This window comes from Megalops cyprinoides, chromosome 24 (genome assembly GCF_013368585.1).
Source record: "Megalops cyprinoides isolate fMegCyp1 chromosome 24, fMegCyp1.pri, whole genome shotgun sequence".
In the NCBI taxonomy this organism is placed as follows: domain Eukaryota; kingdom Metazoa; phylum Chordata; class Actinopteri; order Elopiformes; family Megalopidae; genus Megalops; species Megalops cyprinoides.
The window spans coordinates 20,223,493-20,248,709 of record NC_050606.1 but is presented as its reverse complement, the minus strand read 5'-3'; the positions used below and the strand labels follow the sequence as shown (position 1 = coordinate 20,248,709).

Here is a 25,217-nt window from a genome sequence, read left to right as displayed (position 1 = left end):
AGCTGGTTTGGGTTGAAAGTTGTAGCTCTGTAGCCAGAGTTGCTAGCTGCATTCATTTGGAAAATGTTGTGTGTGTCGGTAGTTCGAGGTTTACAGACATCCTTCGGAGGTCAACCGATTTTCAGTCAGTTCCACCGTATTGGTATAGGGAAAACATCAACCTTTCGTTGCTTTAATGCATTGCCAAAAAGAAGTGGCGTTAATACTGATTACGCCTGCTTATCGTTAACGAATGAAGAAAATCTGCTTCAAGCCACCAGAAGGTCACTCCTCAGCAATGTAGGAATAAATAAGGTAGGTCCCCTGCGGATCCATCATGTTGTTGCAAGAGAACAAGTTATCTGATTTGGCAAGTTTGGTACATATCTGTTAGGAACGTATGAAATAGCTGACCGGCGCTCGACTGAGTGCCAGCCAGGTAGACAAATGGATATGTATCCTACAGTAGTTAGTTACGGTCCGTGCTGCATAGCTAGCTATGCAAGTAGATGGGTAGTTTGTAGCCCAGTTAATGTAATTTCTGATAGCAATAGTTCCACAGGTAGATCAGAGCAAAGGGGGAAAAACACCTTTTAACACCCTGTAGCTGAAGTATTTTGTTTTCATAAAGATTGTTTCAGTTGTGTTCCTAAAACATCTATAGCTAACGAAGCTAAATCCTAGGATAATGTTCAAAGATATTTGATAAGTGGTTTATCAAGCTAGGCTAACTTTCCTTGTCCGGTGTAATGAGCAGTGTCAAGATCAATAAAAAATCAGCTATCTAGTCTGCAGGAATTAGATACTAGCGTTGATTTAATAATATATTTCTCCTGTAGCGAAAGAGTAGACTTGATTTTGATTACCCCACGCACAGTTTTTTTTTAAGACAAGTATATTAAATGTTATATTTGACGGCTGAACGGTGAAGCGTACATGGCGACATGATTTTGCAGGTATTTGTGATTTAAAAAACATCCCGCATTCAAGAAGTCAAAAGCTGCTGAACACATTCACTCTCTTTAGCGCCACAATGCGTTACAGAGCCATTATGTGTACGTAGGCGCTTTAAGAGTAGCTAATTAATGTTTACTGCTTTTAAAGGAACCTCGTAACAACTTGTAACCGTTACATCAGTGTCATTCGACTTTTCTGGTTCTCGGCAGGTCCGCTCATCTTCAGCACACAAGACGTGGCGCTGCTTCAGTTCATCCTCTGCAAGGAACTCTGACCTAGGACAACTGATTTACACCGGCAGCTTGGGAAGAGCTGTGCTGGGTATGTCTGTGTTGAGTGTTTGCTGCTGTTATTGTTGCAGAAGTAGCAGTTGTAGAGGGGTTTGTGGTGGTAATACTTGAAGCAGTAGTTGTTGCTATTGTTGTAGTAGTACTTGTGGTTTGTGTAGTGGTATTTGTAAAAGTAGAAGTAGTGGTCATCATTTCAAAAGCACTGTCTTGTCCCTGAAGATCCATCTGAGAGTTTAGACCTTCTTTTCCTCCAGCAGCTGATTGCACATCTGGAAAAGTTGTTACTTAAAGGCCCAGTCCAGTCAGTGGATGTGTAGTACATGTGACTTCAGGTTCTGAAAGGATTTTGCCCTTTCTGCAGGGGTGAAATTCTTCTCCTACTCCACCAGCATGTTCAGCCTGTGTGTGATGCCCTACCTCATGCTGCAGACGGGCCTTGGGGCACAGAGCTTGGCCGTACAGGTGGCCACCTGCGGTGTCATCGGCTTCTTCACTTTCATGTCCCCGCTGCTCCTCCACCTGGTCACCAAGGGCTACGTGGTCCGTCTGTACCACCGCCCCGACACGGACACATACACGGCAATCACCTACAGCGCCCTGTTGGTGGAGAAGAAGACCGTGTTCCACCAGAAGGAGGTCTCGGTGCCGGACGTGAGCAAGATGTTCACCAGCTTCTATGCCAACAAGAAGCCCATGCTGGTCAACCCTTTCCTTTTCACTCTCCCCCATGACTACAACCACCTCATGGGATATGACAAACCCTTCTCCTTTGAAATGGATGAGCTGGACAAGCCAGATGGAAGTAAAGAAGCCTGATAGTGTCAAGCTCAGTGTACATGGAGGGAACCAAGGGGGATGGGCTACACAGCAAGCATGGCTCTGTAGCCAGGACTTTTAAACTTTGGGCTGTGACTTTCAATCTATTCACCATGGCACTTTGCCCTGACTTTTGAGTAACACGTTTAAGCCAGTATTACATTTTATCATGGATTTGAAGTCAAACAACCACAGTGGTTAGATTTAATGCCCTGGTATATTGAAAGGATGCAACACTATGGAGAGCTACAATCCAGAGGCTTTAATACTCATATTGACATACTGTATTTTGTGTTTCAAAAGCAGGGGGAAAGAATTTATCAACCAGAAAAGCGCTTTTCATTATGTCAGATAACATTGATTTAACTGGGTAAGTAAGATATTAGGTATTGGAAGGAAACACAATTAGGCGGTGGAATGCAACTGAAAAATCATTTTAGGTATTCTTTCCCTTAAAATGGTTGATATTCATGGGCTTTCCTCATTTCATGCATTTATTTTGAAACTGGTGATCAGGGAGTCAAACATGCCTTCAAATTGCTATGTTTATCTAAAAAGAGGCACAGGGCCAGAGATGAGGCCATGCACATGATTTAAAGATCAGTGAATCTGCAGCGTGGTATCCATATGACATGGATACACGAGAAAATGGTATATAGAATTTAGACTCATTCAATTGTAGGATGGTGTCACATTATGAATGTTCTGTGTAATTCACTGTTGAGGTAGTCTTTTTCAAAGAAATTAAAAAATATGTGGTAACATAACCTTTATTCAGAATATGTGCATATACGTGCAATACGTGAATATCAGTAAAGACTGGTATCAGTGTAATTCAGGGTCATTTATTAACTGTCAGCAATGAAGCAGATCGTGGAAAATTTAGGGAGAGAGAGAGACCTTGACTTTGCTTGTTCTGATGACCTAATTACCTTTTTTTAAAAAAAAAAAAAAAAAAAAAACAACGCTTCCTCTTCACAACAATGGTCCTAATTAGTCAAGAATAGAAGCATACATTACAGTTCTGCCTTTGATTTGAGAAGTGTGTTAAGGCGGAAGTGAGTCTGAAGTCACTGAATCTTCATGTGTGTTTATGCCATTGGCTGGTGTGCATGTCACCATTGAGAGCAGTTCAATGCTGCAAGTGGACAAACTAAACATAATATTGGCTGTCTCACTGGACATGTTTCCTGTACTAATAATCTTAATAATGAGCCTTCAATGTGGGTTCGGAGAGAAACGGCTGCTTTGCTCTTCGGAACAGAGCGAAGTGTGGTACACCTGTCATGGTAAGCGAGAGAATATATTCTGCTGAAGGCTGTTTACTTTTTTAGGCACCTAGAGACGTGCTCTAAGAAAACTAAACCCAAGTTCCTTGTTGGACAATATGAAGCATTTTTAAGTCAGGACTCTGGGCTAATGTGTGCTTGGTATATCTATCAGATCATGTTGCCTGAAGTTCATTTAGAAGAATGTTTTTCACAGGGAAAACCTGTTCAAGGGGATACATATCTAAAATGCATAGATATAAATCCCATCTATGAATAGTGGCACAAGATCTGGTGCACCATGGGAAACTACTAGTACACCGCACTGTGTATGTAACTGGTTGTAAAGTTGTCTGTTATAACAGTGTTCAGGGGTGGTTGTGATGGGAAACCTGTATATTCCTAGTAGCTGGTATTCTGACTGGAGTGTTAGATGTTAACTATGGCAAACTAGTGCTCACCACCAGTGGTGTAGTACGAGATACGCAGGTCTGCGCTGTACACCCACTAAGAAAGATCCAGGATGTCCGTATACCCACTTAAAAATGTGTAAGGATACGTATCAGCATGGTTTTGTGACAGAATTTTCAATTTTCACATGAGCTAATTGTTTTCGCAAACACTGGATTGGGAGACAACAAACTGCAAAAAAAAACAAAAAAAACAAAAAAAACAAAACTTTATCGCCTAATCAGACAGCACCCCCCCCATCTCCCCACCTCACTCACCCTGAGTACCAACGAGCACATTTCAGATTCAGAAGCTAGAGTGCGCAGGCTACACAACTGCTGCAGCTGTGTGATTTTGGGATTTTAAAATAAAATTTGGATATTGAAATAAAGTTAAATGAAATAAAATGAAATGAAAACAACTAACACTCTTGGAATTTATAAAAACATAAAAAAAAATCATCAACAGCCAGAAGCTGAAGTTTCTGATCCTGGCAGACTGGCACCTGAGATTGGTTAAATGCGGACTGTATAGGTGCACTCCGTGATCCAATACACTTTTTTTTTTTGTCAAATTCAGCGAATTTCTCCTCACGGTCCTCTAGCTGTCCGTTCTGTAGGCCTGTGTGCGCTCAAAAAAACTCCTGTGTTCCTACACAGTTCTGGCTCTGTAAATGGGAAACCAAGTGGCTCAACCGAGCCATACACTATTCCAGCCAATCAACATTGTTGTTGTCCAATGTTAGCAATGTGATGATGATCAGCATCAATGGGCCCCCTGTAAGTCTTTTTGAGCCAAGAAAGTACGTTACAACATGGTTAAGAAGCCATCGCTCTGCCATGGATGCAAGGAGGCAAAGCAAAGTGAAGATGCCAGAGTACAAACACATCTGGAACGCTTTGTAGTCTGGATACCCCCCCTTACCCCACCCCCACGGACACTATGCTACTTTAAACATGTAATGTTGTTTGAAATAAATAGGTTTCATCCTCTGAAAATACATACCCAGTCCTTTGGAATGGCCTCAATTGTGTGAATGCATGTGCAGTATGCATTGGTGATTATGGTGGTGGTTATGGGGTTGTTGGGTGTTGCACTGGGGGGTGTGTGTGTGTGTGTGTGTGTGTGTGTGTGTGTGTGTGTGTGTGTGTGTGTGTGTGTGTGTGTGTGTGTGTGTGTGTGTGTGTGTGTGTGTGTGTGTGTGGAGGGAGGGGGTGGGGGGAATCATCACAGTATACCCACTACTGCAGACTAGGCTACACCACTGCTCACTGCCTTCTATGTTAGGTACTTGGTAGTCCTTGAGGGGGCACCATCTTACACAGGTTAGGGGTTACTGCAAGGAACAGTGCTCACACACAGTTACCCAGTTCCATTCATGTATGAACTTATAAGGAAAAGTGATTTAAAGATTATAAACAACCACCTGCGTTCGCATTCCCTGAGTGAGGCTGTCTTCTAAGTTGTCATGCAATGGAATACAAATATTACTTTTTTGTAATTTGTGCATTTTTGGACATCAGTTAGGAACTGAGTGCTATCATTCTGATTGTGGTACACCAGTAGTTATGAAATTCTGGGGCTCTTGCGTCATCTTTAATCAATGTGCCATTCTTTACGGCCAGGTCGGGCAATTTATGAGTTCGACCTCACCATGGACCCCTGTATACACAGCGAAATGAGAAAAATGGAGATAAAGTACACCATTATTCCAAGTGAGAAATTCCTATCATTTTTTTGTACATGTCAAGTTGCTTAATGTCTACCATGACAATGATTAAAGTGAATAAAAATTAACCAATAATGTTGGAGTATTTTCTGATATTATTCATGTAAAACACAATGTTCAAAGTATGGTGAGTCCCTTTTTTTAAAAAAAAAAAAAAAAAAAAACAACCCAAGGAGTGCTAATACATTTAGTGATATATAATATTTGCACTTCAACACATTGTAAAAACATTAATATCTTTATGCCTGAATTTTCAGTGTTTAAATTTACAAATCGTGTAAGTTTGAAGGCTACCTTTTGGTTTGAGAATCGGAAGATGATGGACTGGATCATGAAAGATATCGCATGTGTAGAAGATAACGAGACAAAACTGTGTGAGCTCATCAAAGGCGGTATGTTTCACACAGATTTACAGTATTGATGCTATATTCAGATTGAATGTATGTTAAATGTGGTGGTCCTGTGTGTGCTTGTCTATGGGTAAGATACATTTCTATCTCATTTTAGAGTCCCTGAGTGATTCGATTCACCTCTCTTTCAAGCCATACTGGATTCCACAAGTGAGTATCTGCAATGTAAGTGACATTGCTATGTTTACAAGGTGGCTAGGTGGCTTTGACACAGGACATGTGATCAAAAGGTTGCAGGCTTGAATCCCAAATGTAGATTTTTATATTATACAATGCAATTTAAATTGGACCTACAACTGAATAGTTCCCATGTTCTGACTCGGAGTCATAGCCAACTATGAACTAAGTGTGAAGGGGCTCAAAGTTTTTCCCCACTGGCCACAGAAGAGTAGAAAGTTAGGGGACAGCTGGAATGACATCACCTGCTCATAAGGAAACCCAAACTATGAGGGATTATATTATAAAATATTATATAACATTATAAATCTAAAGCAGAGGCAGGCACATGAATACTGACTCGTGCTGATCAGAGTCAGTTTGCCGATAATCTTTATGTTGCTAAAATGCAAAAACAGGTTGTGTTTGTGAATGATAATTTGAAGCTCTGATAGATTTTAAATGTTAAAGGACATGTCTTACAGAAGAATTTCAATTTTATGTACATTTGATTTGAGGTTGAGCTGATGTGAAGGCCACCAGAGATAAGTGCAAGTGGAATCATACATAAATTACAGGAATGCATTGTTTCATCTTTTAGATGATTTAGGCTGGTCATGGTAACCACAGCTCTCCTAGAGTTATTGCCATAGAGGTTGTTTATAAATCCATCAGATGGGATGACTGCCTAAATAGCAGAAGCTTGTACCCCTTCCATATTTTTTAAATGTTGATGCAAAGTGCTCTTCCTTGTCTCAGCCCTACTTGTTCTAATGTCTCATACATTGTTATTTTATCTTGATCTAATTGGTATGGAACTTCAGTTCCTGCTTGGAACAAAAGGAACTGGAATAAAAAAAAAAATCATGCTTTTGTTTTAAAGGAACTGGTTGTAAAGAACATCTCCACTCTCTCTTCATCTTTGCTACTCCTAAGCAAATAGGCAACAATGACACAATAACCTCAGGAAAACTGGGATGTGAAAAGTAACCTATAATTTATTTTTTAAAAAACTGAAAGTTGCCATTTCAAGATTTATATATTTTTTTTTAAACAGGGACCATTTCATGGAACTTGGGAATTTTTTGAAGGGGCTGGCAACCAATTGTTTACTTGTGACATCACTGGAAGAATCAATTGAGAAGCACCTTTGATGAAGTGCCGTTTATGAGAGCTTCAAGATGTCATAAATTTGTGGAAGCAGTGTCCCCTTTAGGATTAATAGAGAGCAATGAAATAAAATCTGAATTATTCGGCTCCAGGAGGAAGCCCATGCTGGTCAACCACTTTCTCTTCACTCTGGCTAAGGACTCCAACCACATCATGGGTCAACACAAACCCTTTTCCTTTGAAATGGACAGGTTGGTCTAGCCAGGTGGTAAATTGAATGATCGGCTAATATTTTAAGGGTGTCAACTTTGGTTTTAGAGAGCTACAGGATCATCTGTACATATTCAGTGTTTAAAAAGCAAGCAGGAAAAATTTCATCCAATCAGAAAAGGCTTTTTTCATCCAGTCAGACAACAACATTTATTTAATTGGCTAATAAAGAGATTAGGTATATGGAGGGCGTGCACAAATGCAAGACAAAAATATTGAGTGGAATGCAATTGAAACATCATTTTTTCAATCAGCTCTTCTTTCCCATTAAAATGGATGATATTTATTGTTTTCAGTTTGAACCTAGTGACCAGGGAGTGAAACATGTCTTCAAAGTGCCATGTCATCTGTTATCTTGATTAGCTGGAACAGGCATGGACCTAGAGTTGAAACATTGATACATAAAGGGGTTGCTTCACTTTCAGGACACCAGGTTTAGTTCAAGATCCAGGTGATTGCAGCCTTTAGAATTCAGACTCATTCAATGGTAGACAGTTAGAGAATTATGAATTGTTTGTTGAATACTCTGTTAAAATGCACCTTCCTTTTCAAATAAATAAAAATTGTGGTGTGGTGCAATCTTTATTCAGAGTACACACATTTTTTGTGCGTACTTACAAATGCTGGGTAAATAAAGATTTCAGTGTCAATCAGATTTAATTTCATGTCACCAATGCGGCAGGTCATGGCAAATTGAAAAAGGAGAAAGAGGCCCTGTTTTAATGTTTTCCCATAATTATTGTCATAGTCTGATCATGTGACTGTGGGCAAGAGATTTGTGTTTTCCGACATCCTCTTTTTGTAAAGAACAGGAAAGCCTCCTCTTCAGAACAGCAGTCCTTATTACTCGTGAGTAGAATCTTACATCATCATTACAGTTCTGCTTTTGTTCTGGTGATACAGTGGAAGTGACCACTTACAGCGGAAGTACCACTGACAGAAGTGCAGTATTACAAATGAACGAACTAAAGCTAAATATTGGCTTTCTTGTGGGACATGTTTGCTGTACTAATTATCTTAATAATGAGCTTTGTGTGTGGGTCTGGGGAGAAACAGCTTCTTTGCTCTTCGGAACAGAGTGAAGTGTGGTACACCTGTCATGGTAAGTGAAAGAAGTTTAATATTATTTGGTGTTAAGATGGTACTTAGGAATGTTCTGTATGAAAACTAAACCCGAGATTAGTTTCTGATTGGTCAATATGAAGGATATTTAAATTAGGACAGTGACCTGATTGACCTGATGTGTGCTTGGAAAACATGTTCAAGGGGATATACATCTCAAATGAACTGATACAATGCGCATCTCTGAAGAATGTCATGAGGCCTAGTGCACCATGGGAAACAGAGTATACTGCGCTGTAAATGTAACTTAAGTGTTACAATAGTCTGTGTTTATGTTACTGCGCATGAAGCCATCTGCTAGGTAGATGCCTAGCACGCAATTATTAGTTACAGTGAATAGTACATTTATTAAGATTTTGTATTTTGCTCATTTATGTGCATAAATTGGGAAGTGCTATCATTATGAAAGTGGTAGTCCACTTGTAATGGGAATCTGAGGCTCGTATGTCATCTTTAATAAATGTACTCTGTTTTTGGACAGGTCGAGCATTATATCATTTTTCCATCTCCATGGAGCCCTGCGTACACAGCGAAATGGGCGAATTTATGTTCAACTACACCCTTATTCTGAGTAAGAGATTCCATTTTTTATTCCTGCCAGTTACTCAACACTACTAAACACTACTACCACTGCAATCCTAATTAAAGTTAATTAAAATGAACAAAATTATGTGCTGCTACAGTATTTTCCTGATATTAATAAAAAAACATGTACAGATAAAATAACTACCCTGTTGACTTTTTATAAACCTAAGTTTTACAATTCACTATAAATGTAACACTTGCATTTTAACCCATTGTAAGAACATTAATTTGTTTGTGCCTCAACTTTCAGTGTTTCAAGTACACCGTATTGGCATGAAGGCTAGCATTTGGCATACAGATAAGATGGTTTTGGAATGGGTCAAGAAGGATGTGGCATGTACAGAAGAATATGACACAAAATTCTGTGAACTCATCAAGGGTGGTATGTTTTGGTCAAATTTGTTAATATGGTATTAATGTCATGTTTGGGTTGAGTATTTATGTTAAATTTGGTGTGTTATGTGTGCCTGTATGTATATAACATGCCTTTCTGTTTCCTTTTAGAGTCCCTGAGTGATTCAATTTATTTCACATCCAAGCCGTATTCATTCCCACAAGTGAGTATCTGTACTGTAAATGGCATGGCTGCAGTAACTAGGTGTCTGTGTTTACCAGTGGTTTGGAAACTGTAACACAGTATACACAGAATACCTACACACAGAATATTACAGGCATGCATCCAGAATGCAGATTCTGATGTTATTGGGATAACTGTGCCATCAGGCAAGTTATATCCCATCCAATGCCACAGCTAGACTTGGCTTGTTTTTAGGGTATCCTAGAGAGATATCCAAAATAACCATGATGTTTGACTCATTACGTTTGTGCCATCTAAACTCATTTGGACAAAGCCAACCTGAATAGTCTTGTACAGCCACACAGTATAGTAAATTCCCAAACTAGGGCCTTTTTCACTTTTTTCCTTATCTTCCTCTTTTCTCCCTTTTCTTCTTTTTCTTTTCTGTGTTATTTTCCCTGTTGCATTATGTCAGAGGGGGTTACTATGGGATGATAAGCTTCCCTTTTCTTTCTTGTTTTCTAAAGTGCCTGTGTGTGCGTGATTGTGTCTATGTGTGTGCACATTGGCAGGTTTGCGTATTTATTTATACAATTTCTGTTTGTATGTCTTTATATTGTGGTTCATAAATGTAATATCATGCCTTCCCATAACCTATCATAGAAAAAGAGTTGATGTCTTCATTTTGAATGTACAACAAATGGCAAGTTAATTACATGTACAAAAACCAGGTCTGCCATTAAGAGTATTGATATCAAAATCAGACACGCAGTACTTCAACCTCTTTTCGTGTTTCTCCCTGCATTCTATCTCCTCGTCAGCCCAGCCATTTATATTCCCTGCTTGTCTCGGTCTTGTTGCCAGTTCATCTCAGTGTTTTCTCTCTTACGTTCCCGCCTTGTTACTCATGTTATTGTTCCTGTACTGACTTCTGCTTGACTTTCTACCTCGTCCCTGCCTTTTTTATAGGGACCATATCATGCAACAGTAGAATTGTTTGACGGGGATGACAACCAAATTGTTGCCTGCAACCTGACCGGAAGTCTGAAGTGAGAAGACCCTTTGACGGAGCTGGCAGCCTCGAGATGTCAGAGATTTTGACATATGGAGGCGTTCACCCACTCGGCATCAAAGGAGCACAATGAAATAAAATCTGAATTCTTCAACCCCATGCTGGCCAACACCTTGCTCTTCTGCCTGACTCAGGACTACAGCCACCTCATGGAATACAGTAAACCTTTCTCCAAGGAGCACATGTGTTCATTTCTTCGTTGGGTATTCACAAATGCTGTATTAATAAAGATTTTTTCCAGAGACAGAGACCTTGTTTTGTGTTCTTCTATTGTTCTTATCATGGTTTGAGCGTGAAGTTGTGGGTCACAGATAGCTGTATGTTTCCTGATATCCTGTTTTTTTTGTTTTTTTAAATAGCTGCTTCCTCCCCTAAAACAATGGTCTTAATTAGTCAAGAATAGAGGCATTCATTGTAGTTCTGCCTTTGATTTGAGAAGTGTGTTAAGAGGGAAGTGAGTCTCATGTCACTTAATCTTCATGTTCATGTGTGTTTATGCCATTTGCTGGTGTGCATTGCACCATTGAGAGCCGTGTCAAGTTGCAAGTAAACAAACTAAAGCTAAATATTTCACTGGACATGTTTCCTGTACTAATAATCTTAATAATGAGCCTTAAATGTAGCTTTGGAGAGAAACGGCTGCTTTGCTCTTCGGAACAGAGTGAAATGTGGTACACCTGTAATGGTAAGTGAGAGAATATCTCCACCTGGAATGTATTTATTTTTTATTTATATGTTTAATATTATTTCATCTTAATCTTAAAACTTAATCTTAATCTTAATCTTAAAACACCTGTGGATATTCTGTATGAAAACTAAACCCATGATAAGTTTCTGGTTGGTCAATATGAAGCATACTTAAACCAGCACAGTGACCTGATCCAGTGGCATTTCCATGGTAAAACGACGTATCCAAGGGGACACACATCTCAAATAAATACAAACATCATCTATGAAGGGTACAAGGGTTGGTGTTTGAGCAGATTGCACTGCATTTTAACTGTTGTTGTGAAGCGGCATATTATAACAGTATGGACTAGCGTGGCTGTAATGATAAATAAGCACTTTCCAAATGAATGGTATCCTGACTGTTAGGTGATTATTGTGGAAAACTGCTGTTGGCCTTTTCATAAATTGGGTACCTGGTGGACCTTGAGGGGGCAATGGCATTGTCTTAACACAGGTGGAACATAGAACAAAAAATTGCTTACCCTCAGTTACCCAGTTCAATTCCTCTGTAAACTGGTAACAAAACTTAATTTACATTTCATTACATTACATTACATCATTTAGCAGACGCTCTTACCCAGAGCTACTTCCAAGTAAGTGTATCACTATGCTAAGAGTAGTTATTGAGAAGTCTTACAAGAGGTCAGTAAGATACTGAGCTCGGTGCTAAACTAGTGTAGAGTGCTTTTTTAAAGTAGAAAATAGGGATAGATATGACAGAGATAGATAGAAAGGAAGATAGACTAAAGATACAGCTTGAAATTATGACTCTTCAGCTTTCTCTTGAAGGCGCCTAGGGAGTCTGTTGTATGAACTCTGTTGTATGAAGTAGGAAGCTCATTCCACCAGTGTGGAGCCAGTACTGAGAAGAGGCAGGTCCGAGAGATGCTGCCTTTGTATTTCAGGACACAGAGGCGACCCGAGGTAGCAGTGCTCAGTGCTCTTACTGGCTTGTGGGCCTAAGTCCTGTATATATTGGGGGGCTGATCCATTAAGTCCCTTAAATGTTGGTAGCAAGGTCTTGAACTTCATCCTCGCTGCAACCAGTAGCCAGTGGAGGGACTCAAAGAGAGGTGTCGCATAGGCCTGCTTCAGGAGGTTTAACGTCAATTGGGCTGCTGTGTTCTGGATAAGCTGCAGCGGTTGGATGGCCTATGCCGAAGCAGCGTGTTGCAGTAGTCCAGACGTGACATGATGAGAGTCTGGATGACAACTTGAGCTGTGTATTCAGAGAGATATGGTCTGATCTTTCTAATGTTGAATAACAGGAATCTGCAGATCTTGGTTGTGGCTGCAATATGCTCGTTGAAAGACAGATTGCTATCTACGGTTACCCGTAGGATTTTGGCAGCTGTGGTTGCCATTACCTTTGCATTGTCAACGCAAATTGAGAGGTTCCTCAGAGGATACATGTATGCTGGGACAAAGACTATCTCAGTCTTTGTTCAGTTCAATGTTTAGTTTGAGCTGTTGCTTGTTCATCCAGTTCAAGATGTCGGTGAGACATGCTGATACTTGAGGAGTGATGTCTATCTCAGAAGGGAAGGAAATGAACATTTGGGTATCATCTGCATATGAATGATACGACAGGCCATGTGCTGTTATGACTTCTCCAAGTGCTCTGGTATAGAGAGAGAACAGGGGTGGTCCAAGCACTTACGAGTCACAGTGATCTGTGTTTGTGTTATCCATAATGTGGGTGTACTGTATAAAGGAATACATCCATTATGACTTTGTAATTTGTGCACAAATTGCACGACAGTTTGGAAATACTATCATTATAAAAGTTGTAGTCCATTGTTGATGAAATTCTAGGGCTCTTGCGTCAGCTTTGATCAATGCACCATGCTTTTGGCCAGGTACAGCATTTTATGAGTTTTCCTTTACCATGGAGCCCTGCATATTCAGCGGAATGGATGAAGTTTTGATGCACTACACTGTTATTCCAAGTAAGAGGTTCTTTTTTTTTGTTGTACGACTCAAGTTGCTTGTCAGTCCTTCCGCGAGATGTCCTGCTTGTATTGTTCCTGTCTTCCTGTCTTTCAGTGTGGGTGTGTCTTTTGTTTTTTTGTCTGTTTTTTCTGTGCATGTGCTTTTGTTTTGTTTTCAGCCATCGCCCCACCTCCTGTCCCGCCTATCTGCCCTGCTGCCACGCCCACCACCTGAAGCCCACCCTGCACACCTGGTCCCTGTTGTCTCGTCATCAGTATGCGTATGGATACCCCTCTATCTGCTCTGTTTCTCTGCCAGTTTGTCACAGTGTATTAGTCTGTTTTGTTCCCTCTTGTTTGTCTTTTGCTTGCTCTGGGTTTTTTTTTGGATTTTCAAACTTGCCTTGTGTTTTGGATTTTCTGCTGTGGATTCTCTGGTTTTGACTTGGACTGTGTGTTACTACTGATTTTTGGATTTTCCTCAAATAAACCCCTGGTTTATCATCCCGGTCTGCGCCTGCACTTGGGGTGTGTTCCAGAAAGCATGATTTGCGAGTTAACCAGATCTTTTAACTCGAAATTCACGGAAATCTGGAATTTTCGATTTTCGAGTAAGTCCAGTTCAGTTACTGCGACAATTTATGCTCTGAAACTAACCTGACAAATGGCAGGTTTGTTTGAGTTAAACCCGACCACGCCTGCAGTGTTTTAAGTAGCAGAGAATTCAATGAGACGTTTCATCTGTTTCAATAATGTCGTGCCCTGTCATTGAAGGTCCAATTGACATGGAAGCTCAGATTTTTCGCAGAGGACGAATTATTAGACCTCGTTGTGATATTTTGTCATTTTCAGAGGAGTTTCTTTGCAAGCGTTATCGTTTTTCATCACCGTCCGTAATCTACCTCAAGAACCTTCTTAAACCTCACATCTCGAACGTCACTCATCGTGGATTTGGGCTCACATCGTTACAAACTCTGTGCATTGCCCTTCATTTTTTGCCAATGGAAGCTTTCTATATAACATTGGAGATGCTGAACACATCGGGAAAGCAACAGTGTGCAGATCCATCCGAAAAGTGTGCCTTGCACTGAAGCACTTTCTGCATATTTTCATTGTTTTCCCTGGACATAAAGCAGTAAGGGTTATCAAAGAGGAATTCTACAGAATAACAGGTTGGTTAATCTTATGTAAAAATCTATATGAAGGGTACTGCATTGTTTGGACAATGAATAATCATTATCTAACATTTCAGGATTTCCAAATGTAATTGCCTGTGTGGATGGAACACAGATTCCTATAAAGCTCCAAGTGTGAATGAAGGAGATTATGTGAATAGAAAATCTTTTCACAGCATCAATGTGCAGGTAATGACAAAGGTTTAAGTGCCTAAGTCAAATCTTAATTTCAGATAGTAATGCAACTCATTCTCTGTCAAAATATGTGATGCCATCCACATCATCACAAATGTGGAAGCCAATTGGCCAGGGTCTGTACATGATTCAAGGGTGTTTTCATCCTCCTTGGGGACAGAGGCTACCCCTGCCTACCCTTTCTAATGACCCCCTACCCTGACTCTGAGCCTGGAGTGCAGTGCCGCTACAACCTGGCCCACTGCAGGACAAGAGTCAGGGTGGAGATGACCATTGGCATCCTCAAGGCCTGGTTCCAGTGCCTGCATGGGCTCAGGGTCACTCTAGAGAGGGCATGTGACATCATTGTGGCAAGTGTGGTGTTACACAATATTGCCACAATCAGAGGAGAAAGGTACTCTCCTGCATCATCTTGGTCTACGATTGCACTGCACCCCCCTGCCACCTTCCTGACAACTGAGATGGCCGGATTGTGAGGGAGACAATTTGCAACAACCGCTTCAACTAAGTGCAACATCACCCCAACTGCAGTTTTTTTTTTTATTCATTTTTTTCCTACATGCTCAATGAATAGAGCAGTTTATCAGCAGTTTCATTTCCTCTTTATGTCCAGCAAATAAAAATGAAAGGACATGTTTTAATGTATTAACACCATGCATACCAATGGAAAAATAAAATCATTTTATAAACCCATCTTGAACTTGTGTTCAAGTATTTCAATTTCAAATTTTGTTTTTTTGAAGTTTTTTTTATTTGTATGTGGTCCATTTGGAGCTCACATTTTTTTTATTTGCTTCTCCAGATGGATTTTATATAGATCTTTTACCGGCATCTGGGAAAAGACGACATTTTGTTAGAGGTTATAGTGTTCTTCTCATTTTATGCCTGGGGCTTGTCTTTTTTTTTGAAGGGAGATAAGCATTGGTAGGTTGGGGAGGTTATATCTACCTTTATAATATTATCACACCTTCGGACGCTGCAAGTCAAGTTCCGCTCTATTACACTGTCTGTGTTTTGCTATAAACGCCTCCTTTTTCAGGGTGAAAGTATTTGGGGCTAGGCTTAAAGTATTCAGGGCTATAGCCCCGAATGATCGGACCTAACAATGCCACTGGCTAAGATGTTCTCTGGAGCTGGATGGGGATTCCTCCACAGGGGAAGGGGAACAGCCAGCCATGATCTGACAGGACAATGACAAGCAAGATTCTAATCTGGTACCTAATTATTAGAAGTTACCCCTCTCAGAATTTAAGGTATACCTCCATAGGCCTTTCTGTAAATGCTGAGAGGGTCTCATGGTCTTCATCCTAGAACACAAAATGTTACTTGAAACCTATGCATCAGGCAAAATCTGTTGAAAATGAGGCACTTACTGATGGAGGATTGTCCAGAAGACTGAGGACTCCTTCAGTCACTGGAGATTAAGGTGGTTAGGTGCAGAAGTGTTAATCAGCGATCAGCCTTTATTCAAATATGATAAACCTGCCATTCATATAGGTGCTTGTGTCCTGGGGAGTAGTTGGCTCTGATGAGCTACCCCCTGGAATGCCATCCATAAATGGCCTTTCTGCATTCTGGCTGACTGCCAGCTCTTCAGCCAGGGTGACAGGTGGTGGTGGTGGTGGGGGGGCTCCACCCGTTTTACGGGCCTCCACCTTCTTCCTGTTGGCTACAAAGTGAAACTCAACTATAATGCCTAGGCCTAAATTTACAATTGAGGAAACAAAGTAGCAATAAAGCAAATAAAATATTGCTTGATTGAATTATGTTTTTGTACTTGACCTTTACCTGCTGCCAAGTGCATTTCACACTGTCACTGTATTACTTCTCTTCATGAATATTTGCCGGTAGTCTTGGTATGCTGTCATTATTACTTCTTGCTCTGCTGCCGTGAAAAACATTGCACGCGGTTTGTCTCTGTCAAAATCCATCAATTATTACATCTTCGGTGTTTGACCGATGATGGCTTTTAAAGCTCGCCATGAACGCGCACAATTCAGACGCAGCCTATCTGAGGCTGAGTCAACTTAATTTCCGGATTTGGAATCATCCGTTCTGGAAGCAAAAATTCAGCACGTGTAGCATTTCGCTAGCTCAAGTCAGAATTTGAATTTAAGTTTATGATTTTTCAAACCTTCTTTCTGGAACACACCCCTGAAAGCCTGACATTGCTGGTAATCCTTCAATGATGGCAATCCTTAGTAAAGTGACTCATGATGAGCCATTCATTGTAAACACAGTTCATATAACTACTGGCTTCTATTTACAAACCCAAGGAGGGCTAAAACACATAGCCATATTAAATATTTGCTCTTTAACCCATTTCTAAAACATTTTTGTTTATGCCTCAACTTTCAGTGTTTAAATTACAACATATTGGTGTCAGGAGCTCAATTTGGCATAACAATCTGAAGGTTCTGGAGTGGACCAAGAAAGCTGTTATCTGTGCGGAAGAACATGAAGCACAACTCTGTGAGCTTATCAAAGGAGGTACATTACATCGACTAATCTGGTATTAACATTGTGTTTGGGTTGAGTTGGCTATCCTGTGTGTAATACACCTTTCTGGTCATTTTAGAGTGCCTGAGTGATTCTGTGTCTTTAAACTGCAGGCCATACCATTTACCAAAAGTGAGTATCTGCGCTGTAAATGGCATGACTACAGGAACTAGATGGCTGCATGGATCAGTGTGTTGTTAGGTAATTGTTGTTATATAAGATCATGCACAAGCAAACACATCAATACTGAGTCATGATAATCACAAATAATTTACCTATAATAATTGGAATGGCTAAAATGCAAAAATGAAGGATTCTTGGTTGTAAATGACAAATTGAAAGTTTAATGCATTTACGTACCTACATACAATAAAATTTTGATCTCAAAAGGACATGTCTAGAATGAGGATGTAGATGTATTTGTATGTTTAATGTAAGGTTAAAGTGATGTAAAGACCACAGGAGATACATATATACAGAATCATACTTTAATGAGAAAAATGCACTATTAAAATCTTTTAGTGTGATCAGCCATCTTGGTATCTTTTCATTGATATTTATTTGATTTGATCTGTAGTCTGTGCATCATTTTGGCTTGAACTTCAAAGTTCAGAGCATGCCACTAAAATGAGCTCTTTAAGAAATCAATGCTGAGGCAATATGCAAAAAGTAGATTGTCTTCCATTCAAGTTTTTATGTATGTTTTGTTTTATTTCATGTATATTCTTGACTATGTTAGCTTAACAGCATTGCATACAGGTACAGACTTGTGATACATTTAAAAAAACATAGATGCATTGTCATTTTATTATTTTTTTTCATCCCATCTGTAAGGAACTCTAATTACTGCTTAGAACACAACTGGAATATTGTTGAGATATTCCTATAGTGTTTCAGGAAGTGGAAAATCATTGATAATACCACAACTACAGGAAGACCAGGATATGATAATTAGGTTATTGAGCTCTACGAAACCTGTCGTTTATTTTAAAAACTGTTCAAGCTGATATTTCTATTCCTTTTTAAATTAGGGACCATTCCGTGCAAAGGTGGATCTTTTAGATGGGGCCGACAACCACATTTTTACTTTTGACATCACTGGAATACTCAAGTAAGAAGTAACATGGATGGAATGGACAGCTTCAGGACATCTCCACTGATACAGTCTGTGCTTGGGATGGAAGTTTTGAGTGAAAGATTATTTTAAAAAACACAGCTGTTGTAGCAAATTTGCTCATTTCATCACAGACCAGTTTTATTATGAATTTGAACATTTCTAGAGCATTCTTGAACATTTCTATTTTGTTTAAACAGTTCCACTACATGACATTTTTGCACTTGAAAATATCAAAAACCATATACAAATTGTCAAAAGATATTCAAATATACAAAGAATCAATGATTATTCAACATCAATGCATATTTTAGCACACAAGTATTTATTAGGTATTTAACATAATGTGTTATGACCCAAGAGGAAGGGTGAGGAAAGCAACAATTTGAACACAGCACAACAGCAGATCATTCACATAGTGAATTCCCTGGGACATTAATTTTGATAGGAAACTTAAATGACTTTACAACAACAGAAGTAAAAAACAACAAACATTAGCTCACTGTTGAGCCTAACTACACAGGAACCTCCTCTAACTATCAAACTGGGAAGCTAAGCTGCTTATCAGTCTAGTGGTAAAGGGAGAATATAGGTGCTTGACAAGGCATAATGCCTACAGTCATTTTGCTATTCATTCTGCTATGGCTAATTAACAGTATGTGACATAGTACTTTTATTTTATTTTGATATATTATTTTTTACAATGAACTCCCGGAATTCCAAACTCCCCAAACTGTCCAAGCCACCCAAATTCCCCAAACTGTCCAAACTACCATAACTCCTCGAGCTCCCCAAAATTCCAGAACTTCCTGAAATCCCAGAGCTCCTTGAGCTCCCCAAAATGTCAGAACTTCCTGAAATCCCAGAACTCCCCAAAATCCCAGAACCCCTTGAATTCGCCAAAATCCCAGAACTTCCTGAAATCCCAGAGCTCCTTGAGCTCCCCAAAATGTCAGAACTTCCTAAAATCCCAGAACTCCCCGTAATCCTAGAATGTCCTGCAATCCCAGAACTCCCCATAATCCTAGAATTTCCTGCAATCCCAGAACTCCCTGAAATCCCTGAAGTGACACACAGTTCATTCAAAGAACAAAAGCTATATACCCCACCCAGACACAAAAGGTCCATCCTATTAACTGAAAAAGAGCAGGATTAAAAATCCCCAAAAGAATGAAAGGCCCAATCAACTACATCCAAAGTGCACAAAACTATCCCCACACGCTAAATGTTTATAAAATTATTCCAATATGTAATACACATGCTAAGTGTTGCAAGCCTGAGTCCTGCTTGTCAGAAAAGCCAGATGCCCTCCATGTTGTATTTGAGAGTAGAAAAGCGAGCCCTCAAAGCAGGGTGGATAGGTACTGAGAGAGTAGAATTAATTGCAACTAAATGATCTAAGCAGTCATAGAACCCCACAGGAAAAAATGAAACCCTGCCAAACACAAATTTGTTTCTCCTTAGATTTCTGAGGGAGGAAATGGCTTTTTAGCCACTGCACCTTTGTCTCCAATTTGCAATGCAATGACTTTTCCTCAACCAACACACAATCCAGTCACTCATCCACCAGCCTTCCAGTGCTGATTCTACCCTATCCACATTCTTTGCACTCACATATGTGGACATCTCAAAACTCCAAATGTCTCACTGGCTAATTACCTGCCCCTTTGACTTACTTCTCTCTCCCCCTCTCCACAAAATCTCACCTGATATTGTCCCATTCTTCATTTATTTTAACAACTCCCCTGAACACTGGCGACATCCCCTCTGTGTTCAAGTAGTATCATGTCATGGTTTACACTTGTATTGCAGTAGAAGGAATTGCTGCAGACATTTTTAAAAAATTGTGAGTTCTTGCTTATAGAGTCACAGTTTGCAATTATACATAAATGGACATGACACATAAACACATTTGTACGTTGTGACTCAGGCCTTCCATATCTCAGATTGGTGACAAAATTCACAGTTCACAGTTATGGGAGAGGAGGTCGTACTTTAGAATCTGACCCACGATGCTGTTGGCTTCCTCCACTATTACATCAACGTCCTTTGGCTTGTATTTGTCATCCAGATAGTTATTGATATAATATACATTGGTCCCAAGTACGTTCTTTAACCGTTCGCTCTTAACTGTGGCAGAACTTTGGCCAACTACAGAAGGACAGGATATTTAGAGGCAGTAGCTTAATCCATACATCTTGACACTGAACATCTGATGCCTTTAGATGTCATTTCTAAAATATTTTACATTTTTATATATTTCTTAATATTCAGGACTACTAAATCAAACGTTAAAAGTGAAACCTTAATTGCACGAAACCATACTTACCGTCAGGCACCAAGTGAATGAAATAGCCACTTTCAATGCATATGGCCCAATACTGAACTTTTCCCTCTTTTCTCAATCAGGTCACCAAGATTAGGCTCCATGTGGGGTTGATACAATCAAATATGGAAACAGCAAACTCTCCTTACTGGTGATGAAATATAAAGTATTTACATATGAGTCTAAATAGTCTATAGTGCTTAATATAATCAACAGCATCACAGCTGTACGTAAGTGAAAGCCACAGTCTATCAGTTTTCTAGCTAGTTATATAAAAATGAAAGGAAAAGGGTTTGTCATAGGGAAAACAAGATACATAGAAATGACAGGTGAAACACTGAGCATTTGCATTTATATTTACATTTATGCATTTAGCAGACGCTTTTACCCAAAGTGACTCACAAGTGAGTCAGAGTACAACACAAGCGAAAGCCATACACAAGAGTCACAATATTGGAAGTGCTGCATGACCAAGTTTCAATAGTTGGCCAGGCAAGGTACAAGCTAGCTGGTAGAAGGTACAAGCTATCTGGTAGAACAATGCCAATGAGCAATGCCCATGGTAAGAGTAATACAAGAAAGGAAACAGAATTTGATTCAGGTAACATGACGTGCCACAAAAAAATTACCTTCACCATTGGTGTTCAAGGAATCCCAGCTATCAAGAAAGATTCTGGGGTTAAGCCTATAGAACCACCAGTTTAATTTGTCATGTCTTCTGCCACCGCTAAGGCACTGGCATGTAAATAAGCAAATGATTATGCACTAATTTTACGGAGGGAGTATATACGCATTTTCAGTGAATCAGATGAGTACATATTGTGAACGAGGTCAAACTTCAGTCAACATGATACAAATACAGTGTTGTATATACTCGCAGACAGAGGGGGAGGGTGTTTTTGGTAGTGCATTTTGGACACACTCCACTGTCATCACTTCACTGACTGGCCTCTGGAAATCTCAAGAAAATCAAAATGTTCACAGTGTTAGCTAATAAACTTGAAAAATCTTAAAGTGATTAGGTTTTTAAAATTGCAGTCTTTCTCATAAGGGTCAAGCACTGTTTGAAATGGAGAGACAGCACAGTGATAACTTTAATCAATCTGCAGGAAATACAGTAATCATCCTAGTACTTTTAAGTAATAATTGGTATAAATGGTTTTGATGCTGGCCTACACATCGTAGTTTGGGTGTCAATATTTGACAGCTGTTGTAATAATAGTTACAAATTTTACTTTGTAAAGTGGCTTATTGTTCATACATTTTGCACTGTTATTTGAGAATTTGTAGGCTTGAAATGAAAAGGAGATAAGCATTAAATTAAGAAAAATATAACAAATACAGAAGGCGTAGAAATGGAATGACAAGAAATCATCAGTGGGCTATGTGTATTGTTGTTCAGCATTTAGCAGCCAACAGAACAAAGCCCAACCTATCCATTTAGGATACCTCCTGTAGGTAAACTACTGCAACTCAACACTACACTCAACCATTTTCCATTGTAATGTCACAGAGTAGTGTTGACATGCGTACTCCCCACTTCTGTTTGTTGTAACCAATAATTTATACAGTTCAATTCAATTCAATTCATTTTTATTTGTATTGAGCTTTTTACAACACAAGTTGTCACAAAGCAGCTTTACATTGTTCCTGAGACCCCCTGAGAGCAAGCCTAAGGCAACAGTGGCAAGGAAAAACTCCCTATCAGGAAGAAACCTTGAGCAGAACCCAGCTCAGAGGGGGAGCCCATCTGCTTCTGGCCGGCACAGGCAGATAAAGTTAAAGACAAGTCATACAATGTACTTTAAGACTGTGGGTAATCAGGTTCCATTTACATTTACATCTATTCATTTGGCAGATGCTTTTATCCAAGTGAGGTAGAGTACAACACAAGCAAAAAACCATAAGGAGTCAACAATATTAGAAGCGCTGCATGACCAGGTTTCAATGGTTGGCTATACAAAATACCAGCTAGCTGGTACCGTGTGTTAAACCTTTCGATTACATTTTTTATTATTATTTTGTTTATTTTATAGTTTAGTAGGAAACAGTTTTGAGACCTGAGAAATTCCTTCAGGGGGAAAGTGTTTCAGGTGCTCAGGTGAGAGCTGAAGAGCTGTGTCTTCAGAGAGGAACTAGGCAGAACAGATGGAGTGTTGAAGTTCATTCCGCCATTGGGGGACAATGGCGGAGAAAGTTCTGGATAGTGATTTTGGACCGCGATGTGAGGGACCACCAGAAGCCGTTCGGTAGCATAGTGGATGGGAGGGTACATATGCGTGCAGTTGCGAGTTCAAGTAGGTAGGTGCAGTTATGTTGGTCACCCTGTACACAAGCATCAAGGCCTTGAACATGATGCGGGCAGCTACAGGGAGCCAGTGGAGTGAGACCAAGAAAGGTGTAACGTCAGGTAACGACCAGCTTACTGTACCAATTTTTCTTCTGGGAATTTCAGAGCAGCTAAGCTACAGATGCAGCATGTCTGAAGGGAATGGGGGGATGGGGGGCAGGGTCGGGGAAGGATGGAAACCTGGAGGGCTCTGATATATTTAATTAAAAGTATTCAAAGTATCACAGGAACTTTGAGTAAGAGCACTGTGATTTGGTTGTGTTGTCTGTGTTTTGTTGTGTACACCTTTATGATGACTGTTTTCAGGAATGTAAGTAGTGTACCAAATGGATTCCACTTGCAGAGTAAGGGGTATATCAAAAGGAGTAAGTATATATGGGAGATATATGAGGTATGTATGGGAGTGGCACAGGATGCTAGGTAGGCTTTGTGTGGGTCTTTGTGTGTGCAGATGTGGGGGTTACACTTAGTCAGGGTGTTCTTACCTTTTGGCAAGGCAGAGATCAAGAACAGGATAGGGGTGGGCACTGGTCACCAAAGGCAGCAGGAGTGGGATGCAGAGATTAAGGGTAGACATTTTTATTCAATCCATCAGTCTGTGAGGGAGAAAACACCTCTGATGGGGGGAGACAGACAGACAGGGGTTTCACTGGTCAGGTTCAGGCTTGGGTGTTGTTGTTTGAAAGTGAGGCTGCAGGTGGTGGGAAAACATTCTGACATTTACTGTGAACGGTATGGGACACCGAAAAAGGTAGCACACATACTTGTAAAGTATGTGGGCTATGCTAGGGAGAGAAGGGATTTTTGTGGATATATGGGTTTCCTCACCCTCTATGGGTGCTTCTGGGATAGAACTAGTGTGTTTTTTTCTGGTTTTTAGCTTCCTGACTGAGATCGACTTGCGTTCCAGGATATAAACCTGACTGTGGATGCAGAGTCTGTGTGACTCCTGGCCAGTGGGTGGCAGCAATATGCTATTCAGGGTTTCGGTCTGCCATTAAATCCTACAAGAAGAAGAGGAAGCTGGGAGAGGCAGTTAGGCTGTGTACACATACAGGTAGGGAGCTGCACTAGGTTTCAGGGACCCAATCTGGGAAGAGAAACTGTCTTTATTATTTCATGCTGTTGTCTTTATGTGCTGTTATCATCAGTTACTACTTTATATCCTTTGGTTTATTTGTTTATGTATTTAATTTTTTGTTTTGTTTCATAATGTGTGTAATATAGTTATAATACTGTATACTGTTTCTGCCTACTATCTTCTTGTAGTCTTGTTGTGTCTAATCCAGCAATAAACATCTTCCTGACTTGATATTATGATGCTTCTCTCTTACCTACCAATTCACCAACATAGTCTATTCAGAGCTATCCTGGTCAGTAGGCCTACCTCACACTCCCAGTCCATCTCTGTAGGCCTTGCTAGATTTGTAAATTGCCATTTTTGCCATTTCAGAAATGTAAATAGCAAGCATGCACAAAGAGAAAAATATACTTTTTACAGCCAGCTTTTCATTATCTCCATAACATTCAGTAACCTGTAGCAGTCACCAAACATGTAAAGGATATCCTCCTCCATATCACAAAAATCACGGCTCTTTTGAATACTTGGGTTAAACCTGGTAGCATTACCTTTTGATGCAAGTATGCCATGAAGGACCCTCAACTGGTTACCAGTAAGATTTGATAATTGTGTTGGCTGGGAATTTCGTCTACATACTAAATTATGAGCTAGAGAGGAACAATGGAGGAGCCTCATCATTAGTCATGGTTGTTCCTAAAATCTCTTCTTGCCTTTTATAATTTAATAGATTATTAGATTTAGTAGATGGAGAAATGTACATCCATGATACACCATACTCATGGGTGAAAGTGAACTCAGTTTGAATCTCTGGGGCAAGACTGGATAGGTTTTTTATTTGGAATGCCCAGCGCTTTTCTCTCATGCCCAGTTGGGTCCTTAGATGTGCAGCCCCTATTTTTGATTCAACCTCCAATGACAACACGGGAAGGTACAGCCGAAACACATACTCTGAAACGTGTGGTGCCATTGCCATGTGTTATATACACCGTGGTCCCCACCATAAGCCTACACAGACATGAATCTGAGGAAGACACTTCCTGTGCAGCTCTATACAAGCAAACCTCTGGGGCGCCCCTTGGGAGTCAC

The 25,217-nt window shown here is 40.0% G+C and overlaps 1 protein-coding gene and 1 pseudogene across 1 annotated transcript; both read left to right on the top strand.

Annotated features, from left to right (window-relative positions):
- The first annotated feature begins 6 nt into the window (after positions 1-6).
- On the top strand, positions 7-2,969 carry tmem70 (transmembrane protein 70). Its single transcript, XM_036519433.1, has 3 exons — positions 7-294; positions 1,146-1,257; positions 1,588-2,969. Exons 1-3 carry the CDS (start codon positions 64-66, stop codon positions 2,040-2,042), a joined length of 798 nt encoding a protein of 265 aa, XP_036375326.1. The 5' UTR covers positions 7-63; the 3' UTR covers positions 2,043-2,969.
- Positions 2,970-14,143: 11,174 nt separating this feature from the next.
- LOC118771590 lies at positions 14,144-15,237 on the top strand (annotated as a pseudogene).
- Positions 15,238-25,217: the final 9,980 nt, after the last annotated feature.